We start from the raw sequence: 16761 nt of genomic DNA, 5'->3' as shown, positions 1-16761 counted from the left end.
GACCCTTATAATCTTTTGTTGAATGCTTATTATATACTTTAAGTATAAAATAAAATGTATACTTATTTTATTTTAAGTTGATATTGACATTTTAATTACAATTGAAAGTCTAATAAAATAATTTAACCAGTATCAGCCAGATCAATCCTGTTCAGTGGCAGGATGGGGATATAACAATGAGTCATGTGAGGATTATGAAATGACAAGATGAAACACATGCGCCGGTTTCTGTGCTGATGAACCAGAATTAATCCATCCTTTATAAACACCAGTTATTTGATCCACTAGCACACAGTCTCATGACTTTGTCTTCATTCGCAGAAGGTATTTTTGGAAATATACCTCCATTGTTCCCCTGTAGTCACACCCAAATACAACCGCTCAAAGAGACTGCCATTCCCATACACAGATCCATAGTTAAGTGTAAATACAGGCATAAAGACATACAGGCACACTGGCTCATGGGTAATAGTAACAGAACAGAAACAGAAGCGCCGTAAAACAAACATGTCCTCAACTGTCCATCACAGTGGTGCAAATAAACTTGACTGTGAGCCATAACAAACCAGTTGTGCTCTCAAACTGGACAATGGGCCATCGTAAACATGCAAGGAAAACAAGCTCAGTGGGAACAAGCATGTTTTCAAATTGTATTAAAACAGGAATTTACCATTGGGGGGGGCACTGATATTCCAGCTCAAGGACCGTCAGTGAAGAGGTTTGTTTTTGTGTTTGAAATGTCTAAGACATAATGTTTATGTGCACTTTTAACGCACTAAGAATTTCTCCCTGGGAGATCAAATCCACTATAACTTTCTCTTTTAAACCCCAAAAATCTTTCATTACTTTGATGACCTTTATTCAGTGTAGTTATTGTAATGTTCACTAGGGGGCAGCAAACAAGAGACAACAGGTTACTAATATAGTGCTATCTATCTATCTATCTATCTATCTATCTATCTATCTATCTATCTATCTATCTATCTATCTATCTATCTATCTATCTATCTATCTATCTATCTACCTATCTATCTATCTATCTATCTATCTATCTAGATAACCTAATTTCTACACTTAGTGTGTTGATTTTGTCTTTGGAAAGCCCATGCTCATGTTTGATTTTAAAGAGCGTTCATTCTTTCCATAGAATAAGCCTATTATTTGGGAATTGCATCATACCATTCTCTATTATTCCTAATTAAATTGGTTAATCCTCTAATAATCATATGGCCTCCCATAACCATATTTATTAAAACCATGTATTTGTGTTGTATTTTTTATCTAATTGCAATTGAAAACATTTAGATGATTATGTTTTCAGAAAATCACCCTAGTTTAACAGAGGGCTTGTGTTTGGGTTTGTACTGGATTCACTGGCTGTGGCGTGTAGTAACTCATGTAAACTAATTGGCACATACAGTTAATGAGAGATCAGAGGGGGAACCTATTGCTCACATCCGAGATTTGGCTCCAGTTCACAGTTCTGTTGTCGCATGATTTTGCATGATTATGTAAAGGAAACACTTGCCAACCTTAATTCCTAGAGACATACATCTTGTCCGTCTCTAAGAATTGTTTCTTTAATCAGTCACCTTGGTTCATTGCGCTATATATTCACTATAGTGTTTTCCAATAACACAGAGAATCATTTAGTAGCATCAAACATTTACAAAAAAAATGATTTAATAAATGTCCAGCACTGACCTGAATAAGTGATGTTTATTTACCAGCTGCGGTGCTGTTTGACATTTCTAAGGAGAAAAGAAAGAGATTGTGAAAAGTGTAAACTATCCGATCTTAGATTGAACATCAGTATTAGGAAATCCCCTTAAATCTTTTGTTGCTTAAACATGGCCGAAAAAAAATCATTTAGAGGGTAAAACTGAACTAACAAGAGCTCGTGACATCTATGACACCACATAGCTGAAGTTCAAAGTTTGTTTGTCACAAGCTCAACTGGCATTAAAAATTGTACCGTGACTGTGCATGATATCCAAAAAAAAAAAAAAGTAAATAAATTTTTATTTAACAGTTTTATTATTCATAATAAAATATATCCAGTGAAATTATGCAAATTAAATAAGAAGATAACTTACACTACACAGCCCATTCAAACTCCACAGAAGTGCACGCTTCTTTAATTAAGACATATTGTATAGCCTATAAAATGAGTTTGCAGATATCACCACATGTTTTGCAACAGAAGTGCAAAAGATGTGCTGGTTTTCTGTGACAACTGAAAGATAATGTCTATGCAATCAATTATCACTAAAAGGCACATTGATTAGAAAAGTGCTAGGGTGCGTCCTGCCCTCCTGAATTTCTGGGGAAGTCAACCAGTTTTAGCATCCTTATCCCCTCTGCACACTCACACCAATGTGAGAGATAAACAAGAGAAAGAGTTTCATGAGAATGTTGGTGTGAATGTTAAATGACTCTATTAAAGGGTTGCCTTTGGTTTTTGATCAGTGTGTACGTAGGTTCAGTGTGTGCCAACAATCCACAATCATCTCATAAAGCAATAGTTATAATCATTAGAACTCCTTTTATATTTAAACTGTCATTTAATAGCCTTACGTTTTACAAGCAGCACTAAAAATTCAATTCCAAGCAAAGTTATGCATAAAAGAAATAACTTGATTTGACACCAATAGATTATCGCAGTGACTCTGAGAAGCAGCATGACCCAGGGTGAATAAGGGATTCGACACACCTATGAAAAAAATCGCGCTGTTAGTCCCGCCCTGTTCCTATTTAAAGGCACCAATGTCAGCTGAACCTCAGATTTCATAAGAGCGCGTGCGCACCCGTGGGAAAAATCTCGAGACAGTTTTACGCGTGGCACTTGATCTTCACCTGAGATAAAGGTCAGTAACTTTCATATGTATATATATGTATATATGATGCACTTATATAAAATATACTCAGAACGTGCTTTAAAATGGAACTAAGTGAAATGAGGAGGCTGTAATTAGTTGGCAACTAATTAGAGCATGACTTTAACCCTCTAGTTTTGTATGTAGGCTGGTATTAAATCATTTAACTATTAAATGCAGTTAAATGATGACATTACCAAAGATATTTGATGCACAGCAAAGGCTAGCAGTATCCTAAATGTTATATAAATTTGTGCGTGGAAAAAAAATGTTGTAGGCATCAATTAATATTTTCCTCCGCTTCATTTCAGGAACAGCTGAAACACCACAGAACCCTGAAGTTGGACTTTTGGTCTAACTTGACAGTTTTAGTAGCTGGAAATTCAGTATTGTTCAGGTGCATTGGAAGCCACCTCCTGACCAAGGGGGCGGGATAACATTATTCGCCCACGATGAGAGCGCTTTTCCCGGTTTTTCTAAGTTGCATCAGCCTGCTCTCCTCACAACTGCTTGCTCTGCCGGTGAGAAACAGGTAGGAATCCGCTTTTAAAGTACCTATAATTTGTCGGCCAGTATATTTAACTTTTGATTTGAATGTTAATAGTTTAATATAGTAGCCTAGGTAGGTATATGTGGATACTTAGTTTGTGAAGTAGACTAAAGAAGCGCTCAAGGATGAATGAATGCCTGCGCTGTACTTTAAAAGGAGCCGTTCTTTTGAGCCGAATCTCTTTAATGATTCAGCTGAACCAGTTCACAAACCCGTTCTGAACACTTGAATCACGAATCGGGCTGAGCGGTTCTCGAATCATCAAATCACTGACTTAATTAAACCGTCTGAAAAAAAAAAAATACTTTCCAGGAACTTTACAAATACACCCTATACACTGAGTAATGTATAGAAATAGCATAATGTTAAAATGGGCAAAAGCTTTTTTTCACTCAGATTCTTTATTAATGTAAGTTATGTTTTTATGTTTTGATGAACTGAACAAGAACACGAGAAATAAAAAATTAAGACACTTTATAAACCGCAACAAAGTATAAACCGGTTTTATTCAAACGTTAAATGCCGTGCCGGTGAATCTTTAAAACGGATCATCCAAAAGAACCGATTCGCTGAAAAGAGTCAAACGTGCAAATGTAATCTTTGCTACTTCATAAAGTTAAACACACCTGTTGAAAGACAAACTTAAGTTTTCAAAAACATTTCATAGTATGATGGCACAGGGGATGTATTTTATACAAAAGGAGATTAATACACAAAGAAAGGATGTTGTGTCGCTAGAGATAGTGGTTGAAGTGAACAAGGTCAGTCAGGATGGTAGACGTGACTGTATAAACGCACGCATCCCACCATTCACAGTCGGCTGCCCGGCCGGCTTTTTTTGAATAAGGAACTTATTGAGGCAGATTACGAGGGGGGAAAATGATTTCAAAGTATTACTTCATTAAATGAAAGTGAAGGTTTTTATTATTGGATTTCCCTTCAATTTCCCAGCAATAACAACTGTGGCCAGGAATAAAACACACTTTCAGTAACTTTTCCTTAACATTTGTTTCCAATGAGTTGGGAAAAATTATATTAAATGGTTTCAGAAATTGAACTTCAGATAATAACTAACTTTTACTATACACAATGTACACCTTTGCATAAGGTAAGCAGCGAACATCATTGCATCATTCAATTTTTGACTCATAACCTCACAAAACAAGTCATTAGTCACTTTCCAAAAAACACAGGTGCTCATCGTGTGATTAATAGAATAATTTATTGTGAACGCCATGCCTTCTGAAGCGACACATTTTCACGTATAGTGAATTTTTTTTTTTTTTTTTGTGATAAGCACTTGTGTCACTTTTGAGTCAAGAGTAAAGTTGCATAAGAAACAGCCTGATTCAAAAGCTAATTCTCCAACCAATCTGACAAAATAATACATTTACAGTTGGATTTGATTGGCGGCAGGCCTCTGAAATAGGATCTTAAGTAGTTTTTCTTGAAAACTGCCCTTTAAATGAATTAAAGCAATGACATTCTTTATATCTTCATTCAATTCATTATTGCTGGCTGATGATGGCACTCAAAAGGAATGAACTGCTCAGTATGAGTGTCTGTGTGCCCTCTTCTGGCTGACTCCTGATGTGCTTTCTTGCTGTTTTTGCTCTTCTTGTTTATTCTCCCAATGTTAACCTGAGGAACAGATAAACACAAAAGTTGAAAAAGAAAATAGTTGCACTAGAAAATTGTATTCCAGTCTGAATGGCAAAGTTCAATGGATAGTTGTTGTTGTTGTTTTTTTTCTCAAAACATAATCTTGTCTTCATAGCAGCTCATTAATATCTTCTGGCAGTTTTCCTCACCCAATAATGCCTCACGTGTCAAACCAAAATGTCAAGGCTGGACAGATTTACAGTATAATTGTGGCACATGCAAGCCGCATGCTTTGTATATTTGGTAGGACATTAGATTATAGAGTCACAGACATCTGACTGATTTACAGTTACATAGTGACAATAAACAACTGATAAATACTGTTGTGTCAGGCAGTTTCTGATTACTGTAATAATGTCAAGTGGCTTTAAAGAGACAGTTCACCAAAAAGGAAACTTCTGTCATCATTTACTTACCCTAATGTCATTCCAAACCCACACAAGATCCTTAGTAGAATGTCCATGCTGCTCTTCTGCATACAGAAGTGGAACAAATCTCCAAAAAGTCTGATAAAAGCATCATAAAATAGCAGCTATCTTGACTTATTTTTTTCTTTGACCTTTCAATATCTCTCAGTAGTGTCCTAACTCTTCTTGGAGAACTTTGCATTCTTTACATGGACTCACTTGATAAGTGTCCATGGAACACAGAACGTACAGAAACCTTTGCTATGTCAACCAGGGTTTGACATGCTGTGACATACCATCCCTGAGTCAAACATGGCGGTTAGCGAGGCCCATTTTGGTGGTTTAAACACTTTTTTTTTCGGTCTCTCAGAATAGCTACGCAAACATGGCCTATATTTCTCCCTTACATAATATCTTGAGGTTTAGTTTTGTGAGAGAATATGCAGAGAGAGAAGCCAAGTGGCAAACCGAATGCAGATTTAAAACAACAGCCGGAAACTGGATGCTTATTTGCGGTACCTTTCTGCGCTCCATGACCGAAATGGTTGCCATTTGGTTCAGCGCTTTTGTAGAGAGGATCTATGAGGTTTTCTGTATGATAATTCACTTTAAGACTTGTTATCCTCTATTATAATTCATAAAGGAGAGGATTTAAGGAAGTCAAAGATAATGTCTATTATGTAGGGCATCAGATTTATCAATGTTCTTCTACTGTCAGTTAAGTAAGATGCTGTTTGGTAGACATGTTGGAGAAAACCTGTCTGAAAATTCACTTTTTCTATGCTTCACTGATCCCAGGCCAATCAAGTTTGGACTTGAGTTATGCAGTCCTCCGTTTACAAAATAAACATTAGCATTTTTCACCATGCTGCTTGGTCATTATTGCTAGTGGTTAGAGGGAAAACTCCTCCATCAGGCAGAATTCCATTGTGGATTAGTAACTAAGAGCAGAATTCCTTTCTCCTCATCCTCAAGCGGCATGTTTCCATTCTGAACCAAAACCATAAAAACCATCAAAAAGAGGGAGGACTCAAAAATGCTCCTCGTTACCGCTATACGCTAACCATTGACAGGCTCAAATTACTTTCACTTTTTTGAATTTCACTTTTGCTATTCACAGTTTAACCATTAAAGTTCTGGTTTTCCCAAACAATACCCAACACTCAAGCATTTCACGTTTTATATGGATGCCTGGAGCATGTTTAAGGCGGTTTAGGGGCCATTCTCCTTGGTTTCATGAACTAATATTGGTCAATTTAATTACTTAAATAAATAGCTGTCTCAACAGACAGCCTTTCACAATATTATTTATCTATCTATCTCCACCCTCACCACCCATTTACTGAATGTAGATTATTTTTAGAGTGGTATATGTAGCATATTATTCCTATAAGACTTCAAATAATAATTTTATAATTGCAAGGCATGCATATATACAATTTCAACAGTTTCATTTCTCAATTTTCATTTCTCAGCTTTAGAGTTTTTGTATAAATGTGTTGCTTTTAAAGTTATACTTAGATGTTTTAGATCATTTGGAATTAAAAATACAAAAAAAAAAAAAAAATGCAAGAAACTTTATGCAGGACACTTTATGCAACTTTATGCAATTAACTTCCACTGTCTTATCATGCACCTGCCATGGTTCTGGGCAAAAACCAAGATCTCAGTGTCCAGTGTGTGATAATCAAACAGAGAGCAGCTGGCCTTGGCCATCACAACAAAACCAGAGTGTGTTTGTTGTACACGGTGTCACAAGGAGTCAAACCTTTTATGAACAGTGAGCAGTTGTTGGTTGCAGTAAATGTTTGCACGGTTGACCAAACAGTACATTTAGTATCTGCAGTAAATTATACTAAATGTTGGATCAAGCCAATTTCGTGCAATAAATAGCTACATAAACCTAATTTCACCATGAACTGTGCCATTAGCTTTATAGTTTTATACATTAAACTTTTACAGCCGATACTCTTCCACAACACAATAAATAAAAGTGTACGGTATGATTTGATTAAATCATAAAATAAATAAATGAAAAAATAAATAATATTAATTATAAATGATGTATAAAATGTATATATTGTTTGAAAATAGAATTGCAACATCGAATTGGAATTTAAATATCGATTATTTAAATAAATGATAATAATTATAAAATTATTCATAAATTAATCTGCATTCAAAAAGTTTATTTAGGTGTTTAAATGATAGATAGATAGATAGATAGACCAATCAGAATTAAGCATTCCAAAGTGCAATGAAATAACGTTCAAACTTGAGTAAGTGCAATATTTATAAGTCTCATCTCTGTCTCATTGCAGGTTGGAGTTCATGACAAGACTCCATCAGCTAAGAGAGAAAAATACCATCTCTCTGGACATTACTGAGCGCCCAAACACTGACCATGGGGTCTCCATCGACCGCACCATTCTATGGAGGGCCATCCTCTCTAAATCGCCACCTCAAGACCCAATAAGAAACCCATTCCACATCGGTCAGCCAATGGCAGGAGAGTCCACCAAAATGGGAGAGAGTGCTAAACACAGAGGTCGTCGCAATGTGCACTCAAAAGCCCACAACAACCATCATCACGCTCAGCTGATGCGTGTCGGATGCGTCCTCGGGACCTGTCAGGTACAAAACCTCAGCCATCGCCTTTTCCAAATGGGCGCACAAAGCGGACGAGAAGAGGCGCCCATTAACCCGCGCAGTCCACACAGTTACGGATGAGTCAATACAGGGACATCCGGCTAAACCTAAGACCAAGAATACAGCGTTACACATATCTGTCCTGATGTTTGTCTATTTTATTGCAATAGGATACTGCTGTAGTACTCTTTCCTCCTCTCCGCCTTGGTTTTCTGGAGTGTATACTGTGCCTTTTTGGACAGAAAGGACCCTTTGTTACTTGATGGACAATTTTGAATTCGGTGCCTCTGAAATACTTTGACTCTGGCCTCTCATTTTTTGGTACTCAAACAGATTTTTTTTATTTTAATATTGTCATTTCATGAAGTCTTCAGATAAGAGTTTATTCCGGGTTATGCTGCATTATGTCCCGACTCATCTAAGACTGTTAAATTCTACATCACTGATCAAACTGGCTGAGCCTTTAATGTGGATTTCATCAAGGTGTGGGATTGGATTTCTGTCAATGTGAGGCTTGTGTGTTCCGAAACCTCTGAACCCTCTCACCTTGTGTCTCCAAAAGACTCAAGAAGAAAGCAGACTTTCTACATTTGCTTCGTAAGTGGTGCAAGACCACCATCTGATACCTTGAATAGCTACTGCAGCGTTGGGTTTAAATGTTGGGTTTTAGACAATGGAGAATTGTCTGAATTTACAAAGACAGTGGTCCCTTGGTTAAACCCGCATAACAGTACAGTAGAAATCACAGTCGAAACCGGATTAACACACTGTTGCTTCTCAGTGCACTTTGAGGTCTGGCGCCTGAAATATTACACTTCACGTGGTTCATAAAGTTACAGGATTGAGTTATGATCCTCAAGGTCTCAGTTTGAACTCTGAAAGAATCCTGCTGGGCTTTGCCACATTTTATAAACAGAAGCAAGACATTTTATGGAGCATTTTTAAATGATGGTTATAACTCATCCATAAATACCCATTACCAAGGTCACAGCTCCATAGAGGCTAAAACTATCTTAAGGGCTGTTTTAAAACCATTTTCTCCCATTTGTTTTGCAAAACACTCTCAAAGGAACATTTTATCGTTCCCAAAAAAAAAAAAATTCTCATGAAGTTCCAAACCTGTATGACTTTTTCATTCTGCGTAACACCAAATGTTCATACATTGCACGTTTAATGTATCTGAGATTGGTTTTAGATCCCACTGACTTGCATTGTATGGACAAAAAAGTGTTAATGTCATCATTGCCCTTAAAAATATTCTTAACAAACCCTGATTGGCATCATTTAAGTAATTCTCAAGCTCGTCCTTGTAACTCTAATTAAAGATTCTGGTTCTACCACAATTTGTGGGGCAAGCGTTCCAAAGTCTTTCTGGAAAATGACCTTCCAAAAGCACTCTTCCAGCCATGTTGTGTATTTTAAGAATTCCATTTTGTCACAATAATCATGTCTGAATTTGTGGGTGGATACACACACCAAAAATACCCGACAGACATCGCAAAAGTAGCTGTAAAAACCGACAGATTTAAAACTTTCTGAAACTTTCCATGCCTTTTGAGGGGCTGTGGATGTCGGGGGAATGCTGTGAGACATCAAAGTACATGTCTGAGGATTAAAATAAGCAGAAGTAATCCTAAAAATCCCACTTAAACGTCAAAAACTCAATTTCAGCTGGGTGCCAGGCCAAACTCTCTCATTATGTGATGTATGTTTGAGGACAACTTGCTTTCAAATGGCTCCAGAAAGGCAGAGAACCGACCAAAAAGACTTGAATTTACTTGATCCCTTTCTGTGCATTCACATCACATTATACTGTTCACTTATCTTTAAACAGGCTTGAATTTCAATTGGATTTGATGGTATTCGTCACTGTAAAAGTCTTGTTGCTTGTCATGGCTGATTCTAATGATGATGATCATAGGAAGTAGTAATCGCTGGTGCTTTGGCGCTAATCTGCTCACAGGCTCTCTATATATCCGACACCATTCTCTCTGCTGTAATCGATCTGATTGATATCTCGTGACTAATCATAATTAAAAGGCTTTTAAACTGCTGAGAGCCTGGTTAATCTGTACTGTTTGCACAGTGAGAGCTTTTTAGCCTGCCTCATGTTGACTTCTATATTGATCGCATTCCTTTTTTTGACTATTTATCTATTTATTTTACTATTTATGGGTTGTTGTGAACGTCTTGGTGACATGGCGTCAGAATCTGGCCCTGATCGGTCTTTGTGCGCGTGCGTTTTTTGTGTGCTGTCCGTGTATTGCGTATTTTTATGACCTTTGTCCCCCTTTAAAGCCCTACTTGGTTCATTAAGAAGAACACAAGCGTTAGCTTTCTCGTTAATGTGAACGTGTTCGGGATGAAGGAATACACAGAACGTTATGAATCTGTGTCCTGGAGACTTTTAAAGACGTGTGTGTTTGTGTATGCGTGTGTGTGAACGTCATCCTGGCCATGAGCTCTAACATTACATGTTTTAGCTGATACTAAAAGTCAGTTGTGTTGTTACTACCATGCAAAGCACTTTAAAGCAGAGGCATGTTTCTGTTTTTGTCACTTGAACTTCAGATTTGCCAGTTTTGTGTACTGATTTTGAGCAGGATCTGTATGAATGTATTTTAAAGGGCGTTAGCACACTGAATGACCACACACTCAGTATCATGTACACTATCTTTTATTAGGTCTGATATTTCAGTTAATGTATTTATGTTTGCATTTGTGTATCTATGTCACCAAAGACGTTATTCATCACATACAGTGTTTTCTCACACCTCAGTGTTGTCCTCTGGGTATGAAAAAAAAAAGAGTATATTTTGGGGAAGATGGTAAAATTAGTTTGTCACGCCCATTCAATGTCCTTTTTTTTTCTCTGTGAAATAAAGCACTGCATAGTAGTGAGATGAAATCTGATGTGTTGTTCTCTTTTAAATGTGAATAGCGGATGTTTGTTACATTGAAAGGACACACAGACATCACATAACACAAATTAAAAGGTCCACTAAGTACAGTAAAAGGTTTAAGACAAAAAAATTGACTTTGGGTCTGTTTTTGAAATCCAAAAGCATAAGTATTTTATGCTCACTTAGGCTGCATTCATTTGATCAAAAATACAGTTAAAACAGTAATGTTTTGAAATAATATTACAATTTAAAATAAGAGTTTTCTATTTGAATATATACTCGGGTATCATTTATTCCTGGGATGCAAAGCTGAATTTTCAGCAGCCATTGCTCCTGTTTAAAGTGTCACATGATCCTCTAATATGCTGAGATTTGGTGCTCAAAAAACATTTCTTATTATTAATATTGAAAACAGTTGTGCTGTAAGAAAGCAAGATACATTATCTTTAAAGTATTAATTTCTTAGAAAATTTGTATATATCTATTATTCTTTTTTACATTTTTTATTGCAATATAATAGTACTTCGACAAACATGATTAAAACTGACGTACAGTCACATTGGGTTGAAAATTCCAGTCATTAACAGAGGTCTGGAAAAATATATTTTAGCTTGGTTTTAGCTGCAGAATGAATGAATCATAAATGAAAAATAAGCCTTTAAATAGGATCTTTGGAAACTTAAAACATATTATTTTCCAAACCAATTATGTGGGTTTAAAGTCCATGACAACTGTTGTGTCAGTCAGCAAACTATGAAAAAAATACTACACATGTAATGAAAGAACCATACAAGTATTAAACTATTTAAATAATTATGTGTGTGTGTGTATTATTCCTCTTTTTGTATATTTTACTCTACAGAAATGTTTGCAGATATCAAATCATTTTAACTTTTTGCAGATCTGCTTAAAAAGTCTGTGTCTGTCTGCAATATCTGTCCAGGCTTATCCACTATTTATGAATCTAAAGAGCACTGAAATCACTTGGACTATATTCCTTTAACACACTACTAAACCTAGTTTCACAAAACTAACAAACACAATGACTCCCAATGCACAAATCTGTGTTAAAAAAAAACAGATGCAACAAAGTAAACATTAGAACATTAGTTTGAAAGCTGAAAAGTGGTCCCTTTCTACTCATCCTGGCACTGTGCCTGCTATAATCACCAACTCCAACAAAAATTTCCACTTCAAAAGGAAAACGTGGTTTCTGATAGAGCCATTAATAAATGAGCAGGCAACTATCACATGGGCTCCACAACTAACAGCCGTGCAGACAGAAAAAGCAGGTCACTGGGAGATGGGTAAACCAATCAGCTGACCATGAGATGGGGTGACTACAGCCTTCATAAAAATACAATATTACATACAAAGACGAAATGAATGTGAAGGACATATAATTACAGATAATATGAGGAATAAACATTTCCAAATACTGTAATTTAACAAATATTGGGTCTGAAGCAAACAAAATCCATTTTAATACAGTTAATCTTAACAACATTTCATTATTTTCTTTAGAGCAGAACACTTTTTAAAAGTCAATGGCATTGCATGACCTTGTCCTTCAAATGCAACAAGGCCAACGTACAAGTCTGCAACCTGCATATGTTAACTGATCTGACTCATATCTCTCATATCTGTGGAGCCAGTACGTGAAGAGTGGGAATGTCAATGACAGTTTGAAGCTGGGATTGCATCATTCTTAACACGTCACTTACTGTATACATTCAGATAGTTATGATAAAATTATAATTATGATTAAATTGTGAATTCCTGAGGCACTTCAAAGTCAATTACAGCTGAAGGTTTCAGAGAAAGTTGCCCTAATTTAACCTTTTAAATGAATCCCAATAGAACCATACAGACTTTGTTCGAAACTGTAATGCACATCCCCAGTATAATATCTGTTATCTAGAAGTATTATATTATATTTTGTTTTATTTTATTAAAGAAAGGCAAGGTGTAGGAAAAGCTTCAGCTATTTTTATTTTGCTAAAATATAATAAATCGGGAGCATTAGGTGTTATCATTATATGTTGAATCAGATGTTATTGTATTATTATTCATATACTACTATGTTATTATTATTAATATTTTAAAGTATATTTTATTATTTTTTTCTTTTTCTTTTTAGCTTTTTATGTTGTTATGTGCTTTTGTTGTTTCATTAGTTTTTGTTTTTAAAAAATATTTCTCAATAGTTTTATCTTTATTTTGTTTAAATTAGATAAGTTTTTATAATTTTATTACATTTCAGATTTATTTAATTTATTTTCTTTTTTTTAACCGCTTTAGTTTTAAATTGGAGTATTTGATTAAGCGGAGGGAAAATACGCAGAGGCAGATACACTGGGTAAAAATATGCTTAGGAAATCTGGCTGGGTTAAAAAAGTAAATCAGGGTGGTATACCAGCTACAGTAAGAGTCAAATATGGACGCGCCTAATTTAACTAAGTAATCAGAAAATAAATGCAATGTGCTGCATTTTGCCACATGCAGTTTTTAGTAATTTCTAAGGATAAAATGGGTAATTATAGCCAACTAATGTTTTATATTATATATACATATATATATATATATATATATATAAAAACATAATTGTTAACAATACTTCAACCTCAAACAGAATGAATTCCCATGCTTCTCCAAGCTGGTTTATTATCACCAGCACACCAGCATCCAAAGCTTTACAGACGCTGCTCTTCTCTGCTAGGATCTCACTCACAAGCTTCACTGTGAATAGAAACGCATGTATCCCTGAACATGGGAAGGTAAACTACAAACATCTTCAGGCATAGTGTGTGGGAGAGCACTGAATGGAATTGCGAGTTTGCATATTCATTGCAAAACTATAAGCTTGCCCAAACAAGCAGTCGTCATACACACTGCTGAAACGTTTTAAATGTCACAGAATTTTCATTTGTTTCTTCCCTGCACTTTAAACAGTAACTTGACGCATTTGCAGAGACAATGGACGTCACCCTCATGTCAGCTGCTGCAAAACTGGAGATGTTCAGGCTGTAGTCTTATAAACTGGAACAGAATGAACATGATCAAGCCATTGGGTTTCCCTCTAGAATCTTTTAATGGACATTAAGAATTGTGGTTTTCAATTTAATGGCTGCATGTGGTTAACATTGCTTTCACAGTCTGTACTAAAACATAAACTACAGACAGTCAGAGCTCAGCAGTGACTCCTCAAACTGCTGTACCCATTTAAGGACTACAAACACAACAAGGATGTGAGCTTGCATTTTAAAATAAAATATGCAGCAACTGTTTAGTATATTCGTCTAAATGTAAGTGCTGTGCAAATGCCGACCTCTATACAGCCCTGAATGTCAGCGGAGACTATGTCAGCTAGATGCGCCCCATCCCCTGCGAAGACCTTGACGACCATCAGCACAGGACCACAGGAACCAGTCCTCTGCACAATCTGACCTGTGCTGCAGCCTGAAATGAAACCATGCCATGCTGCTTTGGTCTGGTCAGAAGAGATTTCTGTTACCATTAGAGTTTTGGTTCCTTGCTGCTGTCGCCGTTGGGGATGCTTGCTTGATTGCACAGACACTAGTGGAAGAGAGCTGAACTTGATAACATCACTGAATCATCACTGAACTGACTTTAGCTGGAAGAATGACTCTTTGTTATTGTCTTCTTCCATTATTGACAAACTGTTTTCCTGTTTGAAACTGTAAAGCTGCTTTGAAACAGTATTGTGTAAAGCGCTATTCAAATAAAAGAGACTTGAATTAAAGCTATTTGTTCTTTAATAATGTTTTTAAAATGCTAGCAACAAAATGCTATTTATACATAGTTTATGGAACTTTTTTTTCTGAAATTTTTCATTTAGATGTTCTAAACTGTTTTTTAAAATGCTGCTGGTTATTTCAGAACGTTCTGAGAACATTCAACAGTAACATTCCCATAACGTTTGCAAAACGCTAAAATGGAATGTTCCCTCAATGGTCGTTTAATAATAAAAAAATTTTTTTAAATGAATGTTCAGAGATTAATTCCAAAAATGTTTTAATACGGTTAATGAATACATTGGCAAAACATTATTAAATCATATTTTTGTTAGCCGGGATTCAACGTGACATTTCTGAGATTACACGATTTTTAACTTCTTGACTCTTCATTAGTGTCAAGAAGTTCAATTTTTTACGAGAAAATCTGATCAAAAATGGTAATTAACCATACTTCTTATTAAGAACATTTATTTAGAGGTTATGAGACAATTATGCTGCATCACAGTGCTTGGAAGATCCAGTAATTTCAAAAGAAAATGCTTCAGAAACAGATTTACTGACTAACATTTCGAGGGTTTTGAGAAGTACATGCTGAGATGCACTCTTTTTGAAGGTGATGTCATAGAGAGTCTAGCCAAGCAGGAGCTCTGCTATTTGAGCAGAGCATGACTCTGAACACACACACACACACACATTCTGGTGTCAGGATTCTGAGCTGAGCCGAGTGTTGGAATCACTCTGCATACGTGCAGCTTCACACGTGCAGGAATTCCCAGTCATCAGCAGCTTATATGGAAAAAATGACTGAAAGGAACCAAACGCCACATGAGAGCCATTAATATCATTCCTTGGACTGAATCCCCCTAAAAAAAATGAGGTTGGAAAGATTTGGTTAATTTAGGCTTTGGATGAGTTAGTATGTTTTGGCATAAATAAACAAATGCCATCGTTTTCACCTGGGTTTAATTACAACAAATGCTCTGAAAGAATAATAACAGGCTTGTTTTATGGTTAATAAAAATTATGAGACAAATTTGAGTATCATGCCAACATTTAAGAATAAACTTAAACTTGCATATTTTCTCAGTGAATATTTCCTGATATTACTTTTTGAATAGTTTGTTTTACTGATTTTAGTGAGTATGTGTGTGTGTGTGTAAAGCTTACATTTTTTCTATCCGTTTTTGTTTTACTCATTTTAGTACTTATTAGTAACTTATTTCAGTTAGTTTCCAACCCAACATTTCTATTTTTTAAGTTTAAGTTTTTCATATAATATCCATATTTAAATTAAGCCTTATTTCAATAAACCTTTTTTTGTGTATTCATTGACAAAACAACACGAAAATGTAATCAATGTTTTAAATAAACTAATACATTTTATTAAAATGATAACATTTTAGGGAAACAAGAGAAAAACAGCATAGGGCAGTGGTTTTCAACCTTTTTGACTAAAGTGCACCCATTATCCATATCTATCTATCTATCTATCTATCTATCTATCTATCTATATATATATATATATACCTTAGAATTTCTACTATATTTTTTACAGCTTAGCATTACCAGAATACAATTCTGAAAGTCTTTATAAAAAAAAAAAATTGAGTTTTAGGATTTTATCAACTGTCATGACTTTTTCAGGTCTGAGTGAATATAAATTCAAACACTCAGATCATTTGACCACTGACTAATTTGACGAGACATAAGTTCAGATGGGGACACTTGACTTTTGACCTTATTTAATCATGTTTGCATGAGACTAAAAGGATTAGTTCACCTATACAATCATCATTTACTCACCCTCGAGTCTTTCCAAACCTGAATGACTTTCCTTCTTCCACGGAACACAAATGAAGAAGTTCTTGTTCAGTCTTATCTATATCATCACAATGAATGAGGACAGAAGCTCTTATAAATCCAGTCCACACGACTTGGTTTCTAGCTTGGAACGTC

General features: G+C 35.6%; 1 protein-coding gene across 1 annotated transcript; it reads left to right on the top strand.

Moving 5' to 3' along the window:
* The first annotated feature begins 2782 nt into the window (after positions 1-2782).
* LOC113048318 (ADM2-like) lies at positions 2783-11055 on the top strand. Its single transcript, XM_026210066.1, has 3 exons — positions 2783-2867; positions 3188-3408; positions 7817-11055. Exons 2-3 carry the CDS (start codon positions 3329-3331, stop codon positions 8223-8225), a joined length of 489 nt encoding a protein of 162 aa, XP_026065851.1. The 5' UTR covers positions 2783-2867; positions 3188-3328; the 3' UTR covers positions 8226-11055.
* The last annotated feature ends 5706 nt before the right edge of the window (positions 11056-16761 follow it).

Source organism: Carassius auratus, chromosome 29, assembly GCF_003368295.1.
Source record: "Carassius auratus strain Wakin chromosome 29, ASM336829v1, whole genome shotgun sequence".
NCBI lineage: Eukaryota > Metazoa > Chordata > Actinopteri > Cypriniformes > Cyprinidae > Carassius > Carassius auratus.
Note: the sequence above shows the minus strand (reverse complement) of the source record. Positions and strands in the feature narration are given on the sequence as shown.